The 27996-nt window shown below is 48.4% G+C and overlaps 1 protein-coding gene across 2 annotated transcripts; it reads left to right on the forward strand.

Annotated features, from left to right (window-relative positions):
* The first annotated feature begins 4732 nt into the window (after nt 1-4732).
* MFSD9 (major facilitator superfamily domain containing 9) lies at nt 4733-27964 on the forward strand. 2 transcript variants are annotated; one of them, XM_058667463.1, is made up of 6 exons: nt 4733-4994; nt 9395-9482; nt 13471-13514; nt 21428-21557; nt 24525-24734; nt 27167-27964. In XM_058667463.1, the coding sequence occupies exons 1-6, from the start codon at nt 4842-4844 to the stop codon at nt 27952-27954; spliced, it is 1413 nt and encodes a 470-aa protein (XP_058523446.1). In that variant the 5' UTR covers nt 4733-4841; the 3' UTR covers nt 27955-27964. The 2 variants fall into 2 exon arrangements, with proteins under 2 accessions (XP_058523446.1, XP_036353743.2); XM_036497850.2 differs by lacking the exon at nt 4733-4994 and adding an exon at nt 7845-7865.
* Nucleotides 27965-27996: the final 32 nt, after the last annotated feature.

A 27996-nucleotide genomic window follows, 5' to 3' on the forward strand; every position in this document is an offset into this window, starting at 1 on the left:
TTTTTTTAAGATGTTATTTTTATTGCAAAGTCAGATATACAGAGAGGAGGAGAGACAGAGAGGAAGATCTTCCGCCCATTGATTCATCCCCCAAGTGATTGTAATGGCCGGTGCTGCGCTGATCCGAAGCCAGGAGGAGCCAGGAACCTCCTCCATGTTTCCCATGCGGGTGCAGGGTCCCAAAGCTTTGGGCCGTCCTCGACTGCTTTCCCAGGCCACAAGCTGGGAGCTGGGTGGGAAGTGGGGCAACTGGGATTAGATCTGGTGCCATATCAAATTCTGGTGCTTTCAAGGTGAGGACTTTAGCTGCTAGGCCACTGCACCGTGCCCCAAGATTTATTTATCTAACAAAAAAAAAAAAGGTTGAAGTGATAGAAATGCAAACCTATAAATGCTGATATTCACCAAAAACCCAAACCAAAAGAGGCAAAAAATAAATTTTAAAGTTTCTAGAAGGGACATAGTTCTTCTTATCCCTTGAAATTGACTCAATGATATCTATTTTGGGTTTCTTGATACCAGCACTACAGGAAACTAAATTTCTGCTGCTTTCAACCACTCACTTTTTGGGAATTTTTTATGGAAAATATCAGAGTTAAAGAAAGCACTCAGCTCATACTGGTAGATTCAGGCTACACGAGAACCTCACATTCGAGTGTTCATCTTAAAAAAAAAAACAATTTATTTATCATTCTTGGGACAGAACGGTATAGTATTTATAGAGAGAAAGATCTTCTGTGTGCTGGTTCACTCTGCTGGTTCACTGGCTGCAATGGCTGGAACTGAGCCAAGCTGGAGCCAGAAGATTCTTTCAAATCTCCCACACGGGTGTAGGGTCCCAAGGCCTTGGGCCATCCTCTACTGCTTTCCCAAGCCACAGGCAGGGAGCTGGATGGGAAGCAGAGCAGCCAGGACACTAACTGGTATCCATACTGCATTCTGGAACGTGCAAAGTGAACATTTAGCCACTGGACCATTATTCTGGGTCCACCTCATTGTTTATCTTATAGAGTATACCAGGCCCAGAAAATAAGCTAGAAACATAATAATAATAATAATAATAGATATCGACTAAAGAGGACACCTATTTGTGTATCTGCAAGACCTGTACTACGATACTTGTACTGGAACTTTCCAAGGCATGAGCCAGCATCTCTCTATATCACAGACACTATAAAAGTCATTCATCTAGCCTGTTTCCTGAAACACTTCCATCGCTCTGTGGACTTGCTGCTCAGTGAACTCTTACATTCTTCTTTCTTGGGAGACTGGCAACCTTCCAGGTCACATTCTAGCTGGCTTGCAACAGCACACTCAAATGTGATACATGTTGCTTCCAACACCCAAGAAGGCAAGCCAAGTGCTGTGCCTTTTCTTTCATCATAATTGGCAAGATTTATCATGTTGCATCTTTCCCCTTCTGGGGGAAAGACAAGCTTCAGATCACTAGTCCATTGGAAACCACAGTGTGAATGGTCGTGAATTATTGTGGGTTTATCTCCCATTCTCTATCTTTTACCTCTTACTAGTTTATTAACAAAACACATTACATCCTATTTATCAGATGAAACAAGCATAAAGTTTTAAATATATAACATGTGGAGTGTTTCGTGGAATGTCAGGATGATCAAGATTTCTGTGCACAACATGGCAAGAGGCAGAAGAACTGCGAGAGCTCGGAGGCATAACTGTGAATGTTGCTTTTGACACTGTGAAGTATAAGCAAATTTCTCTTTTCAATTTGTCTTTGCAAACTGCTGCAGAAAAAAAAAAATCATTAGCCAGATCAAAGGTGCTTACCATTTCAGGAGCCATGTTGGTTTAGTCTATTAGAGGCAATCTGGCACACCAGTTTGGGTGACAATTGGAACCTCAGTTTTTAAGGGCACCTCACAATCCTAACTTGTCAAGTGTTGCATTGTGCCTTACTATTTGTTCAAACCATGTGTTATGACGAGCGTATCTTAGTTTAAGGAGTTTCCTTTAAGAGTTGTAATAGTTGCTAAACAGAAGGTGGCCCATCCAATCAGCCCATTAATCAAAATTATGGACATGAAGTCTACAGTGAACTCCCCTGGTAGAGCAGCTTTACAATCCGCGGCTAGAAGAATAACATCCAATGGGACTTCCCTGGAGGAAGTCTCTTGGCATCTCATGCTTGGTTTTCTCCAGAGCTTATCCTGTGCCAATCACTTTGCTGATTTTCCTTTGTATCTTTTCCTTGGTAACTCTACATCACAAGCAGGATGATGCGAGTTCTCCTCGTGACTCATTGTGTCTGGGCAAAGGAGGTCTTGGACACTATCAACACAGTTCTATTTTGGTGGGACACAGTTGCTTTTTGAGATTTAAGAATTCATGCCAGTGGAGAGCCAGTTAAGCAACCCCCTCAAGATGAAGATAATCCCTTTTCCACATTCTGCATTCTAAGTCAACAGCTTCAGCTTCCCAGGGGACAGCTTGGAGGCAGCCTTATGGAATGGATTCAAGGGAATGCTAGAGGATCCTGCTTCAAGGTTACCCGAGCACACCTTTAATCAACATATATATATATATATATATATACACACATATATATATTACTGACTTGAATTAGATCGAGTGAGTGAATAAGAGATTATAATACTTTTGATTTATGTCAGGCAAGTCAAGATTTGGAGTTCCAGTCTAGAGTGTCTTTTAATATGTAGCTTAAGCAATATTTTAATGGGATTTCTATTTTATTCCTAGATTTTCCAGGAATTAACCATAATCAGAGATCACTGTAGGCTGAGGCATTCTGACTTGTTATGCTTTTCCGATACCCCTTATAGTTAGCATGCCCATCTTGTCTTTGGAATCTAATTGCTGCCACTTTGCTGTAATAATCTGCAAATCTTATCCTCAATGGTGGTACCTACTCAACTCTCAATGAACTAATTAAACTATTAAAGCTACCTCCTGCTGCACAGGCTAATCTGTTTCACTTGGGATCTTTAATACATGCAGCCACATCAGTGACTTCTCCTAATTTCATGTTATATTTTCCTTTCTGACTCGAACGCTCTTAGAATTACATTCTGCCCACCCGACAGCACAGCACACCTGTTTCTAAGGTTTCCACTGGTTATACAGTAGTGGAGTTCTTCAAATTCGGTGTGTAAGCGATTTCCTCCCATAACTTAGGGCTGATTTCACCTTACCTGTGATCTCGTGGCCTCAGGGGTGAGCGTGGCATATCCTCTTCAGTGCCTCTATTCCAGAAGAATGGTGCATCAGAGAGTATCCAGAGACCAAAGCACAACCTCTTCTACAGGCAAGAGAGCCAGGGTGAGCTGGGCTTCCAGGCTGTCAGTTGCGTAGCACTGGTGTGCTGCACTGCCTTCAGTTGTGGCTCGCAATGCCAGCATTCCACACTGAAGTGTTGGGTGGAGTTCCAGCTACTCCACAGTAATGCCCCCATTCTATGAGACTCCAGCAGAAGTCAGCATTCATCAACCTGCACAATTAAGATTGTGAGTAAAATCTCAGTGAAATCGGACCCATCTTGAGTGAGAGTAGTATGTAACGAAGTGAGTTTCTGAATACAGGAAAAGCCAGGAACTGTGGTTACTATTCACTAAGTCCTTACCGTGTGTCAGACACCAGGCTTCGATTTATACATACTGGTGTCCCACTGAACTCCTTTTCCTGCAGTCAGAGTAAGACGCTCCCCCCCACCACCAACTCTGTCAGAGACTCTTAGGTCAGAGACTCGTAGGTCCCAAGCAACCTGCACCCCTGCCGGTCCCTCTGACCTCTGCTTAGGAAGTTTTATCCAAATAAATCTTTCGACCTCTCAGCTGAACATGCCACCCCCTCCAAGCTGCCTTTTGCTCCAGTACCTCCCTCTCCACACTAAGGTTGCTTTCTTTTGTAATCTATTGCAGTCCCTATTGTTTATTTTCTAACGCTCATTATTTTGTATTTTATTAGTTTATTGTTTCCTGATTTGTGCCCCTCAGAAAAATTCTGTAACAGGAAATTATATCAAGAAGACCGCCTCCATGTGTCAAATGAAGCTAATGGGTCAAACAAGAGGCACAATAAGGAGTCTGGAATTGTCACAGAACTGGGAAGCCCCTGATTTTTTGATGCTAATGATTTTTAATGAGCGGCATGGGGCAATCCACTTCCTTTGGGATCATTCCGGCCCCCTGGCACATCACCGACCCCATGGCCCTCCATACCCTCTGACAAATCTGAGGCGACAGAGGGCTTGGCCCGGACACCCAGCCTCAAAGTGATCTTCCACCGAGGTCACTTCGGGTGAAAAAAGGCGTTTCTGTGTGCAGGCGACTACAGGACACTGTAACGGTGACCCAGGCCGACAAAGCCTCTGTCGTGTTGATGATACACCAGAACTGCTCCATAAACGCCAACATGCTCACAGTGCTAACCTTGGGCAGCGGGACTTCTCCCTACTTTTCAAAACAGGCAAGCCATCGCTGGGCGAGCCACATCAACTTATCCCAAAGTGCGTGCGTCCCAGACATTTGAGCAGCCAGAGTTTGTGGCTCTTCCTCCATAGCCTAGGAGGCGCTCAGCCCAGCAGGTGAAGTTCATCACAATTCCCAGTGACTGGAAGGGGGGGCGTCGCCTGCCCACGAGCAGCCGCATCACCATCATCACAAAGCTGGCACGCGTGGAGCGCGCAGGTGCCCGGGGCGCCGTCCTCGCCGCCCAGCGCGCCTGCCCAGCGCGCCTGCCCACCGCCGCGGAGCCCCGCCTGCGCAGGCGCGAGCGCCGGCTTCCGCTCGAGGCGGGGCGGGCGCGCCGGGTCCGGGAGGCTGTGCCCGGGTGCGCCCCCCGCCGGCGCCTCCATGGAGTCCCAGGCGGGACCGGGCGTGGGCTGGGCCCGGGGGGCGGCCTCGGGGACCTCGGTGCCGCGGCAGGAGCAGGGGCCAGGGGCTGCGAGCCCCCGTGCTGTCGGAGCCCGCCGCTTCCTGCTCTGTCTCTACCTGGTGGGCTTCTTGGTGAGTGCCGACGTTGGGGTCTGGGACTTCGGACCCTGTGGGACTTTGCCCCCCTGCCTGCTATGGGAATGCTGGGTGGCTGGGGGGGCGTTGAGAAGCTCCGCTGAGGCTGGGAATTCGTCATCTTCCCTGGCTGCTGCCTTCTTGCCAGTCTAGCCACATGACCCCGTCATCTTGCACCTGGCCGCTCACCTGGCCTTATTGGCACTCGCGCGTTGGGGTGGAAGCAGTCTGCTGCCCTTTGCCGCCGCTGCCCTTTGCCCCCGCTGCCCTTTGCCCCTGGCCACCCCGGAACCACCCTCAGGAATGCTCCTGGAGCTAACCTCGCTGGTGGGCGAGCTCAGGTGTTCAGCGTTGAGGAGGTGCAGGGCTCGCTTGGCAGGTGGCAGGGGTCTCAGGCAAGCTTGGAAAGGCCAGGCTGCTGCTGCTGTCCTGTGTTTTGCTGCTGTTTTTCTGCCTGTTTTCCATATGCTGTGTTTCAGGGCCTTAGCTCGGGGCTAATCCAACAAGCCCAGTGTAAGTTTTGAATCACTTCGATAATCAGTGAAGTGAATAAGAAAGAAAAAAAAAAAAGTAAGATTTCCAGAACGTTGAAAGACAGTGGAGATGTTTCTCAGGCAAAATGCTTGTAATAATTAAAACACATCAGCTCTGTGTATCTTTGAAGTATTCAGTGACTGTTAGGTGATTGTATAGAATGCCTTGTACAGCTTAGCTGATGGTTTTTGCATATGCGGAGATTAAAAAAACTTAAGACTTTTGGGAAGATCATTTCGGATCAGGAAAGAAGGGGGGCAGATTCTGGAAGCCACTTGCCAGAATGGCCTGTTTTTAGCTCTCCTCTGCCTCCCAGGTTTCAGTTTGTTTCGTGGGAACCTGCGAGTGACTCTTTCACTTTGGTTTTGGAATCTGGTTTTGATTCTGCACACTGAAACCCGTGATTTCAGCTCTTTCTGGCAGCCTGTGTGCTGTTTCTTCCGCTTCACCCGGTACTAATTCATACTGATTGAGGTAGTCCAGCCTTCAGGAGGTAGTGCGATTGCTATCGCCAGTGCCTGCATCAGCTTTCATGGAAGGATACTGAGATGGTGTAAGTGGCGACCTTTAACCTGGTTCCTTTTTAAACGATTGCAAGCACACGACTTGTTGGCCGATGCCAGACGGTGATTTTAAGAAAGTTATCCGGTAAGATAAGGAAAGGTACCTGTATAGTGAGTCTGGCGATTGTGGAAGGTTCCTGCAGGAAGGAGGCCAGAGACCAGCCTTGCTGGGAGAAGAGAGCATTTCTACACTCAGGAGGTGCTAAAATAATACCAGTCATGGTTAAGATTATGAGTCTGTGGTGTTTTCTTTTAAAGATTTATTGATTTTTTTTTATTATTGGGAAGTTAGATACACAGAGATGAGGAGAGACAGAGAGGAAGACTTTCCATCTGCTGGTTCACTCCCTAAGCGGCCACAACGGCCAGTGCTGCGCCAATCCGAAGCCAGGAGCCAGAACCTCTTCCGGGTCTTCCACGTGGGTGCAGGGTTCCAAGGCTTTGGGCCGTCCTTGACTGCCTTGCCAGGTCACAAGCAGGGAGCTGGATGGGGAGCGGGGCCACTGGGATTAGAACCGGCGCCCATATGGGATTGCGGTGCATGCAAGGTGAGGACTTTGGCCACTAGGCTACCATGCCGGGCCCTGGAGTCTGTTTTCATACCTACGTTCCATAGATCGCAGCCTATTGATTGGAATATTCTCTCTCACCCTTTATTTAAAATAATAATTGAACATTAAGTGACATGTGCTGGGATGTTTTTTAAGATCTTGCAGTTGGCCCATGGTGAAAGAGCCAGGGGACTCATTTAGTAGCTTATGTGTTAGGGCTCAAAACAGAGCAAAACTTAGGTTAGGATTTTTTTTTTAACAATGTCTTTATTTGAAAAAAGAGGGACAGAGAGAGATCGGGAGGAGAGAGCTCTTCATCTGCTGGTTCACTCACCAAGTAGCTGCGTCCCCTAGAGCTGGCCAGCGTCTCTGATGTGGGTGCAGGGGCACAAGCATTCAGACTCCTTCCACCGCTTTCCCAGGCACACCAGCAGGAAGCTAGATCAGCAGCAGCAGAACAGCTGGGATAGGAATTAGTACCTAAATGGGATGCTGGCATTGTAGGCAGTAGCTTAACTCACTGTGCTATAACGCTCGTCCCAGAAATATTAAGTGCTCATATATAAAATTAAAATGATAAACCATAGGTCTGGTAGTATAAGTTTGTGAGCTACTGAAGATAAGTGATATTTTTTAAAGATTCATTTATTTATTTGAAAGAACTAGACACAGAGACAAAGATATTCCATCTGTTGGTTCATAATCCAGATGGTTGCAACAGCCAGGGCTGGGCCAGCCTGAAGTCAGGAGCTTTCTCTGGATTTCCTGCTTGGGTGCCGGGGACTCAGATCATTGGTCCATCTCTGGCTCCTGTTTCTAGACCGTGAGTCTAGAGAGCTGCGTCAGAGTGGAGCAACTAGGATGTGAAGTTATGCCGGTGTGGGTGCCACCATCACCCTTACCTGCTGGCACAGCTGTTTCACCCACTGCATCACAGTAATGGCCCAGAAGATCACTGAATTTTAAGATATATGCCCTCTAAAGAAGTAATTACAGAAAACAAGCACCAACGTGTATCTTGAAGTCCATGTTTTTATACTCATGTGAATTTACAGCTATCGGCTCGGGGAAGCAGAATATTAACCTGTGTCTAAGTGAGATGTGTTTCATGTGTGTTGTTTTGGTTTAACAGGGTTTATAGGAGAAGGAACTCAGGTTGAATATAGAGAAAGCCATGTGTGGATAATATGTTTCTGTGCCCCCTGAACTGGATGTAGCAGGTAACTAAAGAAAGTAACACAGTGAAATGTAAAACAAGACAAAACAAAACAAAAATCAGTCTTTATTAACTCAGTATGTTAGCAAAAAGGATTCATCCTTATCCCAAAACTCAAGAAAAGAGCTTGAGCTTCTGTATTGTGCCAAACATTTCTTTCCATTGTGCTGTAGCAGGTTTCAGCTAGGCAGATAGTATCATTAACAAAGCTGGAGTTGAGAATTAGCTGTCTGACCCCAATAACCATGTACTTTATGTGGCTTGATTATAAAATAATGACCTTCCCCACATAAGAGCCTCTCACTTGTCTGAGATGTTCTTCTTGTATAATGCTTCCTGAGAGTATAAGGCAAAGCTCCCAGCACATTAGTCACCTTTTCTAACTCTCAGGGGTCTCCTGACCAAGAGACCCCCAGAATCCCTGAGGGGGTGAGGCAACAGGAGCCAGTCTAGTCAAGCATGTCTGTTTATTGTAAAGCATGTACAAATTTATATAGACTAGAAAAGGGCAAGGCAGAAGGGCATCTCCTGACAGTCCTCCCACCCTCCAGTGGCGTTGTAATTGGCTAAAAGGCATGTCTGTCTCTCTGGACCCTCCAGCCATGTAGTACGTCACATACAACACTTATGGCTGGCAAGTATGCCTCAGGTCACGTTCACCACATGTGGCTGGCAGGTAGGCTGTGGGTCCCATTTGCCTTTTCATAGTTGCTTATCAAAGAAATCCCAGCACAGCTCATCCAAGGGCAGAGAAGAGACTGTATGGCCAGTGGTCAGGCCAGTTTGAGGTCTTGGTGAGCCAAGACCATTGTCAGGGGGTTCCACTGGGGACACGGTGTGCCCTGTGCCTATGGCCTCCCACACAGGCCCAGCAGGTAGAGATCCAGGGGCCATCTCCCACATCTGACTACAGAAGACTTATTTCTTTGCTAAGCAGATCTCTTATCCATCCACTGGTTCACTCTCCAGATGCCCATTGTAATAGCTGAAGCCAGAAGCCTGGCCTCCCATAATGAGCGGAAGGAGCCCCAGCACCAGAAGTCTCCACTCTCAGGGTCTGCATCCTTAGGGAGCTGTTCAGGAGTCAGAGCTGGGAAGCCAGCCCAGGCACTCCACTGTGGTGCTTCACCTGCTAGGCCAAGCACCCGCTCCAGAGATTATTCATTGAAAGCATGTGGTGCTTCCCCTCCTAAGTTTGAATTTCCCTCCCTCCTTTGCCTACCCATCTCTCTCTCCTATTCACACAGAATCGGAATTGTGTTTGCTTGTGTACTTTGGGCAAAATTTGTGGCATGTCCTGTTTGAAAGTTGACAGTCATAAAGATGCCAGAGTTCAAATGCATCCTACCAAATGGTAACTCAGGGGTTTATAAGTGGCAACAAGATTAGCATGAGGTACTATAGAATATATAGTGTGATAACTTGTTTTTGCAGAATCTTAGATGCACTTTTATTTGAAAATATCACCATGGTTTTAGAGTTATCATTTTAAAGATCCCCAGGTCATGGCTAAGTTAATCTGTTTGTTTTTAGGATTTATTTGGCGTCAGCATGGTTGTCCCTCTACTGAGCCTTCATGTCAAGTCCCTTGGAGCAAGTCCAATAGTTGCTGGAATAGTAGGTGAGTGGGCAATACAACTTCCTTTTAGAGTGCTCAATTTTAAATCCCTGCACCAAGTACCCAAAACAACTTAATCTTACAGGAAATTGGAAAAAATGAGTGTATAGGATATTTAAACATATTAACCTACAACAGTTCTTTCCTAGATCTAGTCCTTTTTCTAAACCCCCTTTGTTCAGAGAGCTTTTGGAATGTGAGCGTAGTTTCCATTCCCTGATCTCACCGGTGAGCTAACTGTGCTTACTGAGTCCGTTCGAGGAGCTGGCTGTGCTCATTGAAAGGTACCTACTTGTGCCTACAGGATCTCTTACCTGATGTGAGAGACCAAATAATGTACAGAAATCACAGCTGTAGGAAATGGCTAGAGCGAATCTTGGCAACTTAGTTGGAAACTTCTCTCACACTACCATCCTTTCTTAGGAGCTTGATGGGTTTTCCTGTTTGTACAGCATCAAAATTCTACCCAGAAGCCATTGTTTCACAAAAGGGATAGAAAATCACAAGGCCTAGGGCTGTGTAATTTAATTAGAAAATGTTAAGGTGGGCAGCCCTTGTTACGATTTGGACAAGCAAAAGTAGCGGACCAGTTCTTTTTTTTTTTTTTTTTAAAGATTTATTTATTTTTATTGGAAAGGCGGATATACAGAGAGGAGGGGAGACAGAGAGGAAAAATTTTAGAGATATAGAAAATGATAAATTTTTTAAGTTTTATTTTTGATGATGTTTACAAAGTTGATTAGGGTGGAAAGAATTGAGGATTAGGGGAAGGTGGGTAAAACCACTGTTTCCAAATTGCATTTTTCCTCTTTCTGTGTCTGGGAAATAGGGGGAAAGAAAGGGAGAAGGCACACTCAGCCACCCAACTGCCTCAGTACCCGGGGATGGGGTGGCTGAGTGTGGCTTCTCCCCTTCTTTCCCCCTATTCCCCAGATCCCAGTTCTGCTTCCACCTCATCTCTTACACAAACCACTGGGTACTGCGGCCCAGCCAGATGCTGCCCACCGCACACTCAGCCCTCACATACACCAGTAGGAACTACAGCCTACTTAGAGCTACCCCCAATAACTCCTACCAGGCCAACCCCGAGCCCTGTATCCTTTGCTTGCAACAAACTGGTCCAGTCTGTCCTACATCCCATTCAGCTTCCATACATATCAATGGGCATTGAAGCCTAGCTCAACCCAACCAACACCACTATCCATCCCACACTCATGCCAGCAGGTGCAACTCCCTGTCTAGCCAGGCCCACCCCCAACCCTGGTTCTCATGTTCACCAATGAGAGTTGCAGCCCATCAGAGAGGTGCCCACAGTTTACATACTGGACCCACTTCCAGTCGCAGATCTTGCACCTTCCAGGTGATTCTGCAGTCTAGCTTGACAGGACTTGCCCCCAGTCCCAGCACTTACCAGTGGATGCTGTGGCAAAACCCAACCAGCCTGCACTTACTGTGGTTCATGCATGCACCAGTGGATACAGTCACTTAGCTCAACATGATCTCCCCCTAACCGAGTTCACATGCAAGCCAATAGATGTTGTAGCCCTGCCCGGCCTAGTCTGTTCCTGGTTCTAGTTCTCACACTCATCAGTAGGAGCAGTGGCCCAGTAGGAGAGCTCCCTACAGTCCCCCTCTTGGGCTCATCCACCTCCTCACCCTAGTCTCTTGAGTACTGATAGATTCTGCGACCCAGTCTGGCTTAGCCCATCTCACCTCGGCATTTGCCGGTGGGTGCTGTAGTCAGGCCTGGCCTGGTTTGCCCCCATTTCCAGCTCATGCTGCTGGTTGCTGCAGCCCAGTCAGCCCCCAGTCCTAGACCCAGTGTGAACTGATTTATGTTGAGGCCTGACCTGATGAGTCCCGTACCCCATTCTGGTTCTCAGATCTGCTAGTAGGTGTCATGAACTCGTCCAGCCTGGCCTATCCCCATACCTGACCCATATGTATGTCAGTGGGTACCGTAACCTGGCCTGGTCTGGGCTGCTCCCCTATCTTGGTTCTTGAACTCACCTGCAGGGACTGCAGACAACGGAGTTCACCAGGCCGCTCTAGTAGGTCTCTTTCCCGTGGCAAATCTCGTGTACACTGGGGATCCTTGGCCAAAGTTGACGTTGTCCAATTCTTATCTTGGCAGGAATAGTGGACTTGCCCAAATGGCCCAAACCCATTCTGGTTCTTACTATTTGTGCTACAGACCAGCTGCACCTGGTCCACACCTAGCTCAGTGTGTCACTACACCCAGCTATTAAACAAACCAGCATAAATTGCATTTGCACAGGGGTGAGCCCACATATCCCCAGTAGTGTCTGTCCCCAGACCAGATTCTCTTGTGTGCTAATTAGTGTCATGGCTTAGCCTAACATGAGCTGTCCCCTGTTCTGACCCTCATTGATGGGTACTAAGATCTAATCCTGCCAGGTAGGCCCCCAGCCCTATCTTTAATGTGCACTGGTGAGTGGTGGTCAGCGGTGTTCATGCTAACTAGCCCAGCTCAGGTCTCCCACGTGGGCTGGTGCATTGATCTGACCCATGAAGGTCCTCCAGCCAGCTTCTCACCAATACGTTGCTTAGTCTGACTCCTCTTACCTACAAGTGCAGTGTCTTTGTTGGTGCAAATCCCTCGGAAATCATTCCTCACCTGCAACATACTCCCTCAGCACTCCTCCTTCCCACGCATCTCCTTACCCCCTTTTCTGGTCAATCCATAATCCCTGTGCCCAGGAGCACATGGGTTCCACAGCCCAGTCTTCCGAAGCCCATTGTTCCAATGGGGTGATATGCTAGGTTGGTTTTTGATGCAGGTGGACCGGGCAGGGCTGGGCCAAACCTTACCTCACTAGCCTGTGCAGGAGCCAGCCTGGAGTGCGGGTCATGCCAGGAGCTAGGTTAGCAAACCTATTGGTTTGCATGAGCCAAGGATAGGAGCAGACTGGGCTGCAGCACCCACTAGCAAGAGTTGGAACTTGGGTGGGCTGCGACAAGCCTCGCCTTTGCCTGCTCACTAGGGTCCCAAGCTCCTGGCACATGTGCTTGCCTGGGACCTTACCCCTCCACGCACCCAAGAGCCAGGGCCATTCAAAGTACCCCAAGCCTGGTCCACTAGCACACCAGGCCAGCATGCTAACCAAGAGCTCTCCTTTCCCCTCCCCCTACCCCACAAAGGACCAAGCATGTAGGGGAATCTCCAGACTCAGTCTGCCTGCTTGGGCGTGGGTGCCCAGGTCCCTGCAAGCCCGCTGCTCAGCCTGCCCTGCAAAGCGCAAAGGCACCTGGTCCCCAACTGACAGTGTTAACTTGTAAGACAGAATTTTTCTGGGATTCAGATTTTCACTCCCCTGAGTAATCCCTGCAGATGTGAAAGTTGGAGTCATTTGGTTCTCACACGAAGGACCAGCTCTGCAGTCCCTAGGGTCGCCCCTTGCCTTTATTCTCACTTCTGCTGCCTCTCCATTGTATTCTAAATACATTTTACTAATCATTTCATGTCTTAATTTCTTCAAACTAGGTAAAAAAAAAAAAAAAGGATAATTTCCTTCTGATTTTTTCCAAGATTAATTAGTTTATTTGAAAAACAGAGTGACAGAGAGATCTTATATAATTCAGTTCCTGTTGGTTCGTGTCACAGATGAACCCTGACACCCAGGGCAAGGGCAGGCTGAAGCCAAGAGAAGAGTACTCCAGCTGGGTCTCCCTTGTGGGAGGGCATACCAACAGGACCCGTGCCACCTTCAGCTGCCTTCCCAGGGACATCCCCAGGGAGCTACATCAAATTGCAAACCTGTACTGAACCTGCACTGGGATATGGGATATGGGTATCCCGAGTGCTGTCTGAATCCATTGTGTCGCAACACTAGCCCCCTATTTCCTCTTTTTTTAAAAAAAAGGCCTTTTCCCTCCTCTCTATCTTTCCTCTTCTGTAGCTCTTACCATGTTGTCCATCTGGGGCTAGGTCTAGCTGGTTTTGTTGACTTCAAGTTCTGTTCTTTTACAGGATCCTCCTATGGCATCTTACAACTATTTTCAAGCACGTTGGTGGTAAGTTCTTGTCCATCTGGTTACTTATCTTGGAAATACAGTCTTATGCCTCTGAATGTCCACCTTCATAGCTATCTAAAATTTAAGTCTCAAACTCCACCAAACAGAAACACCTGATGCAGAGATGATAAAAATGTACATAATTAGATCAAAAAGGGTCTTTTATCCTCTGTCGTCCATCTGTGACCAATGAAAAGGTACAGGCCTCGGGCCCAGCGCCATGGCCTAGCTGCTAAAGTCCTCGCATTGAATGCTCCGGGATCCCATATGGGCGCCGGTTCTAATCCCGGCAACTCCACTTCCCATCCAGCTCCCTGCTTGTGGCCTGGGAAAGCAGTCGAGGACGGCCTAAGCCTTGGGACTCTGCACCCATGTGGGAGACCCAGAAGAGGTTCCTGGTTCCCTGGCTCCAGATCGGCGCAGTACCTGCCGTTGCAGTCACATGGGGAGTGAATCATCGGACGAAAGATCTTCCTCTCTGTCTCTCCTCCTCTCTGTGTATCTGACTTTAAAATAAATAAATCTTTAAAAAAAAAAAAAAAAGAAGAGAAAAGGTACAGGCCTATAGGGCTTAGATGACTAATCCCGAATCGAACACTGACTCAGTGACAGAGTAGGAACAGTTTCTGCTATTGTTCCTGGGAACCTTTCTACTGCAGACAGCCATGAAAGCAAAAGTATAGTATTACCAGCTGTACTCTGGTTCTTTTTTTTTTTTTTTTTTTTTTTTTATAATCCATTTTATTGTATTGTTGTTGACAATCTTTACATAGTTAATTATAGTTGAAGGAAAATCAAGAAAGAGAAGAAAAAAAAAAAAAGAAAAAAAAAAAAGGTTCAGGGGGATAGGGAGGTGGGCAATGCTATTATGTCCATATTGTTTCCATCATGTATCTGAGGTAAAAGGGGATATTGAGGGAGAAGCCCCACCCGGTTTCCCGCCCACCCCAAGTCCCGGATGTGGGGCATGCTCTGAGATATGTGCTCAAGTGGAGTTAATAGTTCTCCAGTTATGAGTCACTGCCAGTTTCGCTCGATGAGGTGGTCCACTGATTGATATGGTCCATCATGAAGTCTCCATTTGTCCCATATTTCGCTGCCAACATGTAGCTGAGATGAATGATTGTCCTATTCTGTCTTCTGTCTTTTCTTGGTTAGAATTCTGAGTCCAGCAGTTCAAGTGGGGAGATCTCCAAAGATACTTTGAGGTATTCCCAGACCAGATTCTTGTATGTTCTAGCAAGCACAGGGCCCGGCACAGTCCATCACCCTGATCAGCTGGTGGTTGCAATTGCTGTGTTGGTTCTGTTTTCAGTCCCGAGTTGCACTGGAACCAATGGGTGTTGCAGTCCAGTCTGGTTCGGCCCTTACATCAACCAGTGGGAGCTGTAGCCTAGTTGGGGCGACCCACAATAACCCCCACCAGACCGCCCCCTACCCTGGTTTGCCAGTATGTGTAGCAGAAGACCAATCTGTCCCCCATCCCATTTGGCTCTGGTACTTGTCAATGGGTATTAAAGCTTGGTTTTATCTAACCAACTCAACCATCCAGCCCTCACAGATATTGTTGAGTACCTCTCTATCTAGCCATCCCAGCCCCCGTCCTAGTTTTCATGCCCTCCCACGGGAATAGTGACCCAAGAAGGGGGAACCCACTTTTTCCCTCTCAGGTCTCTCTGTCCCGGTTTATGCACTCTTTAGGTGGTCCTGTGATTTGACTCGACAGAATTAGTCCCCAGTGCCAGCTTCTGCCAGCTGATGCTGTGGCCCTGATCTTGTCCACATGCAGCGCACAGGTGTTGTAGCCTTGCTTAGTCGTGTTTGTCTCTATCCCAGCCAACACTCTCCAGTGGGAGTGGTTGTCCAGCGAGGGGACCAGCCCCTTAACCCCCCCGCCAGCTCTGCCCCTCCCTTCCTGGATCTCACGTGTGCTGGATGGGTGCTGCATTCATATCCAGTACAGGCAACCACGCCCTGGCGTTCCATAATGTGTACTGGTTTTGTCGCAACCAAACCCGGCCCATTCCACACTCTGTTCTGGTGATCGGATTTGCCAGAGGATGACATGAACTGATTCAGCCTGGTCTGCTCCTGACCCATGCCGAATGCATGCCAGTGGGAAACTTTCCATGGCCTATTCTGGGCTGTTTCCAATCATGCTTCTCGCGCTTACCTGCAGGGACTGTGTCCTGCCAAAGGAGTTGCCCAGGCTCCTCCATCAGAACCCCTCCCAATGCCAGATTTTGCGCTTGCCAGGGGGTTCTTGAGCCAACCCTACTCAGTTCACCTCCTGTCCTAGCAGGAACAGTGGCTTTTCCTGGCTGGCTTTCACCCCATTCTGACTCTTGTTGTTGGATGTTTCAGCCCAGCCATGGCTCGTCCATACCCACATACAGCTCACACATGGCTCAGAAGGGGATTGAGACCCAGCCTAGTCAGTCCCACATCTACCCTGTTTCTCCATAACACCAGATGGTGCTGGGATCTAAACCGGCCTGGTGCATCCAATCCCAGCCCACACTAGTGCCTCGGGTGACTGCAACTGTTTCCTAGATAGAACGCAGCCCCCATTCCAGCACATACACCCCTTGGTGGGAACCTCATCCCAGCTGTGGCATCCCAGATTGGGACCGTTCCTAGCCGTAAATCACGCACCTGCACGTGGTTGCTCCGAGGACCATTAGGTGCCAGCCTGCTACACAAGCCGGAGCTTATCTTTTACTTGATAGGTGTTCAAAGCTCAGCATTATTAAGGGATTGGAAGTTCTTCAAAGGAAGAGTTACTGGCATTGGGAATCTTTAGGATTGACTCAGATCCCAGAAACAGTGGGGTCACTCTAGAGCTATCTCAGCAGCGATTCAGATGTCCAATACCCCAGAGCTCCCCGGCCGGGCGGCCAGCAGGCACAGCCTGGCGCCAAATGGCACACTGGCCGCCCGGGCCCAGCCCGCCATGAGCCATGGGCACATGGCGGACTGGGTTCGGGATCCGAGCTAGACGTCCTCTCCTGCAGCCCTCGGCTCGCCTCTGGCAGCCGGAGGTTAAATCCTGCAGGCCCAAGGTTGCGCCCCTCCCCAATCCCGTTCACCCACCACCCAATGAGGGTGTTGGGTGGGTCCCGGACATGCCCAGTCACGGAGGCCTCCCCCCTCGGCGTACTCACCCCAGAAGGAAGCAGGCCGCACCCAGGCATGTCCGGGCCCAGCCCGCCATGAGCCATGGGCACATGGCGGACTGGGTTCGGGATCCGAGCTAGACGTCCTCTCCCGCAGCCCTCGGCTCGCCTCTGGCCTGTACTCTGGTTCTTAACTGACGGCAAATCCATTTAGATTTATAGGTTCTTTGTGAAGTTGTACAAGATGAATGGTATGCTTTATTGTTAAAAAAAAAAAAAAAGACTTAAGTGAGCCTGGCATAATAGCCTAGTATCTGAATCCTCACTTGGCATACGCTGGGATCCAATGTGGGTGCCAATTCATGTCTCAGCTGCTCTGCTTCCCATCCAGCTCCCTGCTTGTGGCCTGGGAAAACAGTGGAGGACGGCCCAAAGTCTTGGGACCCTGCAGCCATATGGGAGACCCAGAAGAGGTAACTGGCCCCTGGCTACGAACCAGTGCCATTGTGGCCACCTGGGGAGTGAACCAGCAGACGGAAGATCTTTCTCTTTTTCTGTCTTTTGTAAATCTGCCTTACCAATAAAAATAAATAAATCCTTAAAAGAAGAAAAGAAAAAGGAGAAGGGAATCTTTAGGAATGAGTTGCTGTTTAATTGCTCCACGGGATAGAAAATTCTGGAGGTGATGCTGTCACTCTCCTGCTCTGACCTCCCCACTAGGACTTCAGAAACATGAAGTGACCTTACTCTTCCACTGCCCCATTCCGTCTGTTGTGGCACCTGTGATCGGAAGACGCTGGTGCCCGGCGCTGCACAAGCCCAATAGGACAGTCAGTCTGGTCTCACAGGTTAATCATTAGTGACTGTGGAACCGAGTGGCTGGCACAGAGTCCTCACAGTGCTTAATCACGCTGTTGATCTACTGCTCTGAGTTTCCCAAGTTGCTTTCTTGTAAAATATGTTTGTAAAAGAAATTTGATTAAATTCCACAGTGACATCTTGCTTGGGAGACTGTGTCTCCTCAGACTTACCCAGATCAGTTTCTAAAAGCCCATTGAAATGAAAGTTGGGGAAAGCATTGATGGCATGTGTAGCAGTACGATTAGTGCATAAACTAATGGAGACACTCGTAGATTGAGCTGTAAGCAGAAAATGTATTTAGGTTGGCCAAGGCAAAAACAAGAAACCAGGCTCCCTGAGTAGTGGAGAATTGCAGATTTTATAGAGTTCATTTTTAGGAGACTCATGCATATTCTTTATTTTATTTTATTTTATTTTATTTTCCGAGGAAGTCCTGGCAAAGGTTACGAGTGAGAAAGGGGCAGGCACGCTCAGCTGTCCACCAGTTCATTGTGTGTGTTTCTTATGTCCCATGTTGAGGGCTCACATTTAACACTAACGTGGGGAGTTGTGTTTCTTTGTCAATAAGGTGAAGGTGAAGCTGTCCAGATCTCTCTGCCCAACCCCCCGTGCACAGGCTTCCAGAACACCGTGGTTGCCACAGTCCCTGTGCCTTCATGGATGGAAGCATCTGCCACTGAGCTGGATCTCCAGCCGGGCAGTGCCTCACTTCATCTGTGCCAACACCTGCTCTCCTTAAGCAGGATTTAGTTGATGTTAGGGTGTTTTCTTAGGGTGAAGAGGATTATTAGAAGGCTAACAATTTTTTTTAAAAATCCACTCTGAGCTTTTTGGTTTTTGTCTTTTATTTGTGTGTGTGTATGTGTTTCTGAATGGTGGCGGGTGGGTGGGGTGTGTTTGAAAGGCAGAGTGAACAGGAGCTTGCTCCATGTTGGGGTTGCAGGCTGCATATTAAACCTGCTGCGCCCACTGTTTTATGGTGGAATTTTAAGACAGTCAATAATCTTAAGTAATAATAACAACCTTAGTGTCCTTCCACAAAGAGAAATCTATCAATAAAAATAGAGAAAGTGCAGGAATAGATATAGTTAACTTTTAAACAAAAAGTGGCAGGCCAAGAGTCTGTAGTCAAGTGGAGGGGATAGAGAAAGCTGCTGGAGCTGGACTGACGAGTGAAGCAGGCGGGAAACATTCTCAAGCCACCTTCCGGTGAGGACTAGCAGAGACCAGAGAGCGCATTACTTAAGACCCAGGGGTCACCCAGCGCTGGGAACCCCGTGTTTGACCCTTCCGGGTAAGACTTAGTTGCTGTCATAGTGTTTAGTGATTTTTATTTTAAAGCAGTTGCATTTTTTCCTTGCAGACTCATTCACATCTGCTTGTGTAGCTTGGGTCAGAAGGCTGTGTGGGTGCACCTGGGTGCCTTGGTTTGGCTGGTTCTGCCTATCCATACATAGCCCTTCCAGAGTCAGACAAGGCAGGGGAATCGCAGTGCAAACATCATGAATGGCCACCAGAGGCCCCCATGCTGCTGTCTTCCTGCCCTGCCACCCTTGCCCACACTATACAGCCTGAGCGCTACAGGAATGTGCTAGCCAGGAACTCAAGAGGAGGAAAAGCAAAAGCCGGTCAGCCACCACCCTCTACCACTTTCTTTTTAAAAAGATTCATTTTTTGGGCCCGGCGGCATGGCCTAGCTGCTAAAGTCCTCGCCTTGAAAGCCCCGGGATCCCATATGGGCGCCGGTTCTAATCCCGGCAGCTCCACTTCCCATCCAGCTCCCTGCTTGTGGCCTGGGAAAGCAATCGAGGACGGCCCAAAGCTTTGGGACCCTGCACCTGTGTGGGAGACCCAGAAGAGGTTCCTGGTTCCCGGCTTCGGATTGGCGTGCACTGGCCCGTTGCGGCTCATTTGGAGAGTGAAACATCGGATGGAAGATCTTCCTCTCTTTCTCTCCTCCTCTCTGTATATCCAGCTTTCCAATAATAATAAAATCTTTAAAAAAGAAAAAAAAGATTTTTTTTTTTTTAATTTTTTATTGGAGAGTCAGATATACAGAGAGGAGGAGAGGGAGAGGAAGATCTTCCGTCCATTGATTCACTCCCCAAGTGACTGCGTCAGCTGGAGCTGAACTGATCTAAAGCCAGGAGCCAGGAGCCTCTTGCGGGTCTCCCATGTGGGTGCAGGGTCTCAAGGCTTTGGGCCATCCTCAGCTGCTTTCCCAGGCCAGAAACAGGGAGCTGGGCAGGAAGTGGGGCTGCTGGAATTAGAACCAGCTCCCATATGGGATCCTGGCATGTGCAGGGTGAGGACTTCAGCCAAGGGTTCCACGCCAGGTCCCCTCCACCACTTTTCAGTGAACTTTTCCAGAAGCTTCTCTAGGTGACTTCGTCAGCCTCGGCCAGATCTTAACAGGAAGCTTGTTTTTGTTGTTGTTTTTGTTTTGTCTCTGTTTTTAGTGAGGAATTTTGCTACAGTATATGGAGAAAATACAAGGAAAGAACACACAAGAGAGCAAAGCAGAGTCCTGCTGCCCTTGGCTGGCTTCATCCCACCAGGTGCCCCTGCTCCGTCCCTGCACACGTTAGGACCACACACCGCAGAGCTCCGTCGCTGTGCCCTCTGTCATTGCCCTGGGTACCTCAGCTTCCACTCCGTGTGGCTGTTTTTTCTCTGTGTGCCCCACATACACCTTCTCAGGCTCTGAAAGCAGCTGCAACCTCTGTCCATCAAGCAGGCCTTTCCCTAGTGGGCAGGCTTTCCTGGGGGCCGCCTCTGGAGTCTGGCTGAACATCCTTTCCTGGGCACAGGATGGCTCAGAAGGGAGCCCATGCCCGTCGAGACGCTCAGGCCTCCCAGCTGTGGCATTGGAACTGGCAGACTCACTCAATTGCTTGCATTTCTCGAGAGAACTTGCAAAGAGTTCACCAGTTACAAAGGGGAAAGGAAAACTAATATGAGAAAAATATGCCACTTAAGACATGTTGTGACTTTTTTCTTAAGCTGATGGAAGACAGAGCTGTTTGCATTATGGAGAAACCAAGAGTCTCCTGGTTGTACTCTCGTTGGGATTACAGGTCTTACTGAGGAGTTATTTCTCTATATATGTCAGAGGCCTCAACACCAAATAAACCCTAATTGTTTGATTCTAGGGATTTATTCTGAGTACATTTGTAAAAAATGTTGTACTGCTTATCAGAGCATGATTTGTATTTGTGACAAATTTAAAAGAACTAAACCATTGAGTCGCTATCAGCTAGACTAATTGAGTCGCTGGCAGCTCATAGTAGGATATGGACTGTAATTCAGAACAACAAAGGCAAGTTTTAATGACTTAAAATGGTGTCCAAATCACATTCAATGAAGTAAGAAAATACAGTGTACTTGTACGACCCTTTGGTTCAAAAGAGATAGATTTGGGATCGTGAGGTATTTTGATATCCTTCACTTTATTTTTTCAGAGTTTTCTGAATTTCCAAGCACTAAACATTGGTTCTGGGAATTATATAAAGAAATGAGAATGAATGAAGATAAAAGTGAGGCTTTAGAAGTTAAACAAGGACCTTCAAATAGTTCAGAAAAAAAAGGAATTCAGATATTAAGACATGACAGGTAAACTGAGTGGAAAATGACTTTTAAATCCAAATGCAGCACGTTCATGGTGTACTGAAGACCCCTCATGCTTTGTGTTTCCAGCTGATCCCAGTTCCTAGGTGATCGGGCTTTTATTCAGGCAAGGAAAACTGTGCTGAGCCTTGCTACTGCCTTGTGGGTAGACCAGGGAAACTTAATTCCAACAAAATGGAGCTGAGCGGCCGAGAACTTGAAACCGAATAACCTGACATTTTCCACTGGTCACTTTGTCTTGGGCGTTTGCCTAGTTGCGGGTTGTTCCCGAAAAGTGGGTCAAAGGGCTTTCCTGGTGGCTTCCCCCAGGGTTGCTGGAGCGATGTGGTCGGAAGACGCTTCTCCCTTCTGCTCTGCATTCTGCTCAGCGCGCTGGGCTATCTCCTCCTGGGAGCTGCCACAAATGTGTTCCTGTTTGCTCTGGCTCGGGTCCCTGCAGGTGAGTCCTGATCCCTGTGCGTGTGTATGCTGTAGGTCAAAAGAAATCCATCACCAAAGCCGATGTCTGCTGGACGTTGGCCTCTTAGATTAGGGTTTACAGGAAGGCGCCGTAATGGCCACAGCTATTACGATGATGACTGTAAGGGCAGCAGCTGCTGTTTATGGGGCTCTCAGCGTGGAGCAGATACTCCGCCGCTTTGTCTAAAAGGACCACTCTCGTACTTAACAGAGCTCAGAGTCTGTCAGAAAATATTCATGTGAATAGCACTGTGCCTGCGTGAAGGCCTGGCTCCTGCCTCTGGTGCATGCTCTGCATTCGCTCAGTCAAAGTGCCTCTGATGTTTCTGGCCAGCAGTGAGATTATAATAGTGTGTAGTTTCTCAACAGGTTTCCCAGCATCACATTATGGTTTGTCTGAATGGTGCTTGGTGGGTAAAGGTTGCTCCTCATTGCCCCCTTTGCCTTCTGAGCAATCACAGCCCTGACTCATAACTGTGTCACATCTGGCCTTCCCCACGAAAGCATACACACCTTTCCCTGCTTCCTCCTGCCCGTGTGTGGCACCAGCTGTTTGCCCACATCCAGTTAAGCTGCTCGTTCTGAACTACCCCCCAGATGAAGAGAATGTGCAGTCAGTTCAGAATGGTGTGGTCATTTGGGATTTCTACACCATTTCTGTCACATGTTGCACACTCGGCGAAGAGTTCATTCCTCAGAATTGAAGTGCTTCTGAACCATGGCACTCATCCTCGCAGACCTGTCTCTGCACTCAGAATCCCACAGAGTAGATGCCCCCTGTGCGTGTGATGTCGAGCCTGTTGCGTATTCTTGGTTTGGTTGGCTATGTGTCTTTTCATAATAGGTTCACTCTACCGTTCCATGCTTTGTACTGTTCATCATTCTGAAGACGCACATGCAATGAATAAGAACCTACAAAATGGATAAAGGTTTCTGGGGAAGATTAAGCTTTGTAATAGTTAATATGAAGCATGCCAGTCTTGTCAAAATAGCAGTGGTTCCATGATCATGGTAACCAGGGGAGTGAACCATAAGATTTCCTGTGGGTGGGCATTTGGACTAATGAAAACTCCCACTGGGACACCTTCAACCTGTAGTTCCTGGGTTCCAGTCTTGGCTCTACTCCCGATTCCAGGTTATGTTAAAGTAGACCCTAGGAGGCTACAGGCAAAGACCTCGGTGATTGGGGCCCTGCCACCCAGGTGGGAGACTCGCACTGAGTTCTCAGCTCCGAGCTGACCCAACCCTGGCCGCTGTGGATATTTATGGATTAGACAATGGGAGTGCGCTCTCTCTCTCTCTCTCTCTCTCTCTCTCTCTCTCTCTCTGTTGCATGTTCTTGCTGACTTCCTCTCTCTCTTACTGTGTTTCTCTGCCTTTCAACTAAACTTAAATAAAAATCCCTTCTCATCCACCTAACCGCGGTGTGCCGGCTGACCGCTGCGCAATAGGAAGCCCGGGCGGGGGGCAGAGTCCGCTGCACACGTTCTTTTGTGCCTCCGCAGCCTTGTATCCTGAAGATGAGTTGCTGCCTTTTAATGTGCCTGGGAAGCCCCTCCCCTCTCTGTCCACCACTCCAACCACAGAGTTACAAGGAAACCCTCTGAGTTGTTCATGTGACACTACTGCCATCGTCTGCTTTCCTCATGTGCAAGGTAACATATCCTGCCATGTAAAGTTTCAGGCATTGTCTCAGAGTTGCTGTGAGACATCTTGAGAATTCCCCTCCTAGCCTGTTTCCTGCATTACTTAAGGGAGCAGGTATAGACAGAGGCAGGCTACCTGTAAAGCATAGATAAACTGCTCCCCAAAGAGGCTGGCTGTTAGGTGCCCACTGGCTTTGATACAGAGCTGAGAATACCCAGGACTGCGGCAGAGTTGGACTGCCTCCAGAAGATCATCAGAAACCCTTGTGTCACCTTACCGTTGGGAGTGACTGAGGAAGACCCACCTGCAACACGTACTGTGTTCTAGCTCTGTAGTTAGTAGGCAGCCTATTCTTGGGAGCCTCAGTGTGCTTATTCCTTCTTTGGTGTCTGTGTGCGTGGGCGTCATATACATATGCAAAAGCATGAGAATAAACTTGCTACACGCACTTTAAATGCCCACCGAAAGTCCCGTGACAGCTTTGAGTTCGCTTGTGGAAAACTAATTGGTATTGATCCTATGACAGTGTTGTGAAACCTGAAATGAATGCCCAAGCGACTGATGTTTTAGAATAAAAGTTTGTTCAGGAGCAACAAAGGATCGCAGTCCAGGCTAGAAGAGACTGCGGAGGACACAGTCTTGGGAGTTGCTTTGAGACAATTGTCATCTACTCCAAGCCTTCACTCTAGGAGTTGGTGGTCTTGCTTGTCGCCAGGAAACATCTTCAGAGAAACGACTTCTCTGGAACTTTTCTGGTTTCTGTCAGTGCAGGCATGCCCTTCCTTCATGGCCTGCGAGCTGCATCTCGTTTGGGTTTGCCGGAAATACTGCCATTTTGGTACTGACAACTTCCTCCCTCTGCTCTTCCCTGCTGTGTTTCTCTCAGTCACCTTTCTCACATCCTGCTGTACACCCAGTGGAAATCCAGGCTCTGTCGCGGCAGGGGAGAAGGCATTTTTTTCTTTCTTGCTTTATCTCTAAGGTGCTGAACACACCAAAAGAACACAGTGACTTACGTTTGTTTTAGGTAAGCCAATGAATGAAGAATGAGAACTTTGGTAAGGAGGACTGGAGACATTGGAACCTTGTGATAGTCTGAAGGCTTAAGGGCAGTAAGGTGATGGATTAGAATCATGGCATGTAGAAGCCCAGTTCCCGCAGGATGGAAGCTGCAGGCCACACAGAAACTCCGAGAAAACCAACATCAGAACTCCACCACGGACAGAGAGCAAGCACCAAGTCACAAGGAAGATTCTTCTGTTCTGGAGAAAGTGACAACACATTTCTTCTCCCCTTGCAGGTATTTTTAAACACACACTGTCCATATCAAGGGCTCTACTCTCGGATCTGGTCACAGAGAAGGAGCGGCCACTGGTCCTTGGGCGGTTCAACACGGCTTCCAGTGTGGGCTTCATCTTGGGCCCCGTGGTCGGGGGCTATCTCACTGAATTAGACGGTGGATTTTATCTGACAGCCTTCATCTGTTTTTCTGTCTTCATGCTCAATGCTGGTAAGTTGATGCTTAATCTGGACAAGGTTGTCCTGCATACACGTATTGACCCATCGGCAAGCTTTTTTCTCTATTTTTGCTTGGAATGGGCAGCCTCAGTCACAGAACTTCCAGATTGCGGCGAGGAGCCTGCTGTTGGTGTACGTAGTGTCTGGGCTGCTTTCTGTTCCTGGCAACCGTGTGCCAGAGCTTCGCTTTTCTCCGCACCCTCACTAGCACCCTCTTACAGAGAAGGGTCCTTCCAACAGGTTTGAGCTGAGGTCTCATTTCGTAACGTTGGGCCATCTTCCATTACTTGGCCCAGATCAGAAGTGGAGCAGCTAGGACAGGAACCAGTTTCTCGATGAGATGCCAGAAACACAGACAATAGTTTTACCCACTACTCCACAATGCCAGCCTCTCTGCCTAGCACTTCTGAAATCCTGTTATTAACTTGTCTTCTGGACTGCAGATTCTGCTTGTTTCTCCTGCCCCACACATACTGTAAGCAAACTAAGTAAGGAGAGGGATTTGGTCAGGTTCACTCCCAGCCATCACCGCTGTGCACAGCACATCTGGCAAGCTGCAGACATATTAATGCTGTTTGATAAGAGGTACGTACCAGACTGGGAGCCCCCTTGGGTGCAGGGCCTTGCTCAGATCTGCCCTCTGCCTGTAAGACCCTTCTCATGGTTAAGAACCCAAACACCAGAGTCTGATAGACACAGATTCAGATCCTACACTGACACTTCTTGTGAGCCTTGCTTCCATTTTCACATCTGTAAAATGGGGTAATAGCCTGCTCAGAAGCACTCAGTAGACGTTCGTTCCTGTCATCATTGTCCTTGTTATTCTCTTCTTTTAGTGTTTCAACAACAGTTCTGTCTCATTTTTACCCACGTTTTGTGACGCATCCAAGATTCTTATAGAAATATTCGTAAGTGACAAGTCCAGGTCCACATTGCGGTTGATTTTCTGCTGTGTGTCATGCATTTTTCCTTGCTGAAGCACTTTCACCATATCTGGACCCAAGCCTGAATTTCGAAGCATGTTGAGCACAGATTGGTACGATGTCATGCTACTCGGCTGGCATGGGGGAAACTGAGCAGCAGGTGGGTGTGTATCGACTGAGAGGTAGCGTAGTGTGTGAGGCAGAGCTGCTGGGAAGTGTCACCTGTGAAAGGATCTGGCGCCCCTGACTGGGGAAGAGTCCTAGCAGGTGATTGCTGTCGACCTGTCCCTGCCTGTCCCAAGCCAAGGCCCGCTCTCATGGTACACAGCCCATGCCTCCCCACTGCGGTTCTGGTGTTGTCGTATAACTGCCTGTTTCCTTGTCTGAGTCTTCTTTTAGTCTTAAGTTCACTCACTGGGCAAGGAATTTTCCAGGCCTTGTTTATTGGTTTGATTAAAGAGCAGCGATCGGTGCTTGGGAAGCATTGGGTCCGCATGCAGATGATAGAGAAAAAATTTCTTAAGTTAATTAAGAAAAGGATTTCATGTAAATTTAAATTTATAAAATTTAGACATGAAACTAAGGGATATTGGAGACTGCGGTGGGTTTTTCAGCTGGGGAGACAATGGTAGGCATTTTGTAGTGGGTTTTTTTTTCTCCTTTTTTAAATTTATTAAGTGAAAAGTCTTGTGCCAGAATCCTTATATTGAAATGGGGTTCTGGAGGCAGACATTTAGCCTAGTGGCTCAGACACCTTCCCAGAGTACTTGGGTTCAAAACCTAGCTCCAGCCAGTGCTCTGGTTCAGCAGGCTAATCCTCCTCCTCCAAGCACTGGCATCCTATATGGGCACCGGTTTGTGTCCTGGCTGCTCTGTTTGCCATCCATCCAGCTGTCTTCTCATGGCCTGGGAAAGCAGCAGAGGACAGCCTAAAGCCTTGGGACCCTGGACCCACGTGGGAGATCTCGAAGAAGCTCCTGGCTTCTGACTTTGATCAGCTCAACTCCCTCCATTGTAGCTGTTTGGGGAGTAATCAGTAGATAGAAGATCTTTCTGTCTCTCCTCTCTATAGATCTGCCTTTCTAATAAAAAGAAATGAATCTTAAAGAATAAAAGCCCTCCAGCTCCTAACTCCAGATCCCTATTAATACGGACCCTGGGGGGCATTGGGCATGGCTCAAGCAATTCAGTTCCTGCCACCCACATGGAAACCTGGACTGAGGCCAGCTTCTGCCTTTGGCCTCGTTTAGTGCTGGTCTTGAGCGACATTTGGGGAATGACCCAGCATGTAGGCGTTCTCTATCCGCCTTTCAAGTAAATACATTTTTTTTAAAAAGTTAACAAGATCTTGTAAAAAAAAGATTCAAAAACACAGGGCAGTAGATCTAATATAAAAACAGACATTAGTAATTCAGTACCAGCAGTTGCTTCTCTAGGCGGACTCAGTGAATCAGGTGCAGGCAGCCACGTTCATTGTTTACGTGCATTTTTTTGCTTACAGCTCTGGTCTGGCTGGTCCCGTGGAATGAAACACACCGCGATGGAGCAAAGCAGGACGTGCAGATTGGAAAGGCTGGAGTGCTTTCAGTGAAGACAGGCTCTGAAGTACAGGATGCAGCCACCGCCCGTGGGCCCAAGGAGGCAGAGAAGGCGCGGCCATCCTGGGTGCAGGTCACTTGGGCCTTGCGGGACATGAAGAGCCTGGTGTTTTCCGAAATGTGGGACCTATTTCTCGTCCGCTTCCTGATGGGCGTGGCGGTCATGCTGTATTACAGTAACTTTGTCTTGGCCCTGGAGGAGCGCTTTGGGGTGCGGCCCAGGACCACTGGCTACCTCATTAGCTACAGCAGTGCACTGGGCGCCCTGGCCGGCTTTGCACTGGGGCCGATCCTGCGGCTGTACCAGCATAACGCACATGCCGTGCTGCTGCGGTCCTGCGCGCTCACCTGCGCGCTGCTGGGCCTCCACGCCTCGGCCCATACCATGGGTGTGGTCATCTTCTCCTCCACGCTGCTGGCCTTCTCCACCTCCATCGGCAGGACGTGTGTCACCGACCTCCAGCTGACCGTGGGCGGAACCCAGGCCAGTGGCACAGTTATCGGAGTGGGTCAGTCTGTGACAGCGGTGGGTCGCATCGTAGCCCCGCTCCTCTCGGGAGTGGCCCAGGAGGTCAGCCCGCGCGGCCCGCCGAGTCTGGGGGCTGCCTTAGCCTTAGTGGCGATTTTTATAATGTCAGTACACAAACGTCACTCTGGCAGTCCTGAGAGCGAAAAATTAAAAACTGAATAGTATGCTTTTGAGTAACAGGAAGAGATAGTACTGCAGGTGTGC

Source organism: Ochotona princeps, chromosome 8, assembly GCF_030435755.1.
Source record: "Ochotona princeps isolate mOchPri1 chromosome 8, mOchPri1.hap1, whole genome shotgun sequence".
Classification (NCBI taxonomy): Eukaryota; Metazoa; Chordata; class Mammalia; order Lagomorpha; family Ochotonidae; genus Ochotona; species Ochotona princeps.

What these genes read in the sequence shown, in the direction of transcription:
- MFSD9 (XM_058667463.1), top strand. Translation starts at nt 4,842, where the DNA reads ATGGAGTCCCAGGCGGGACCGGGCGTGGGCTGGGCCCGGGGGGCGGCC. An exon ending in AATAGTTGCTGGAATAGTAG is followed by an intron (nt 9,483 to 13,470) that starts GTGAGTGGGCAA and finishes GTTCTTTTACAG; the next exon opens with GATCCTCCTATGGCATCTTA. An exon ending in TGTCTTCATGCTCAATGCTG is followed by an intron (nt 24,735 to 27,166) that starts GTAAGTTGATGC and finishes TTTTGCTTACAG; the next exon opens with CTCTGGTCTGGCTGGTCCCG.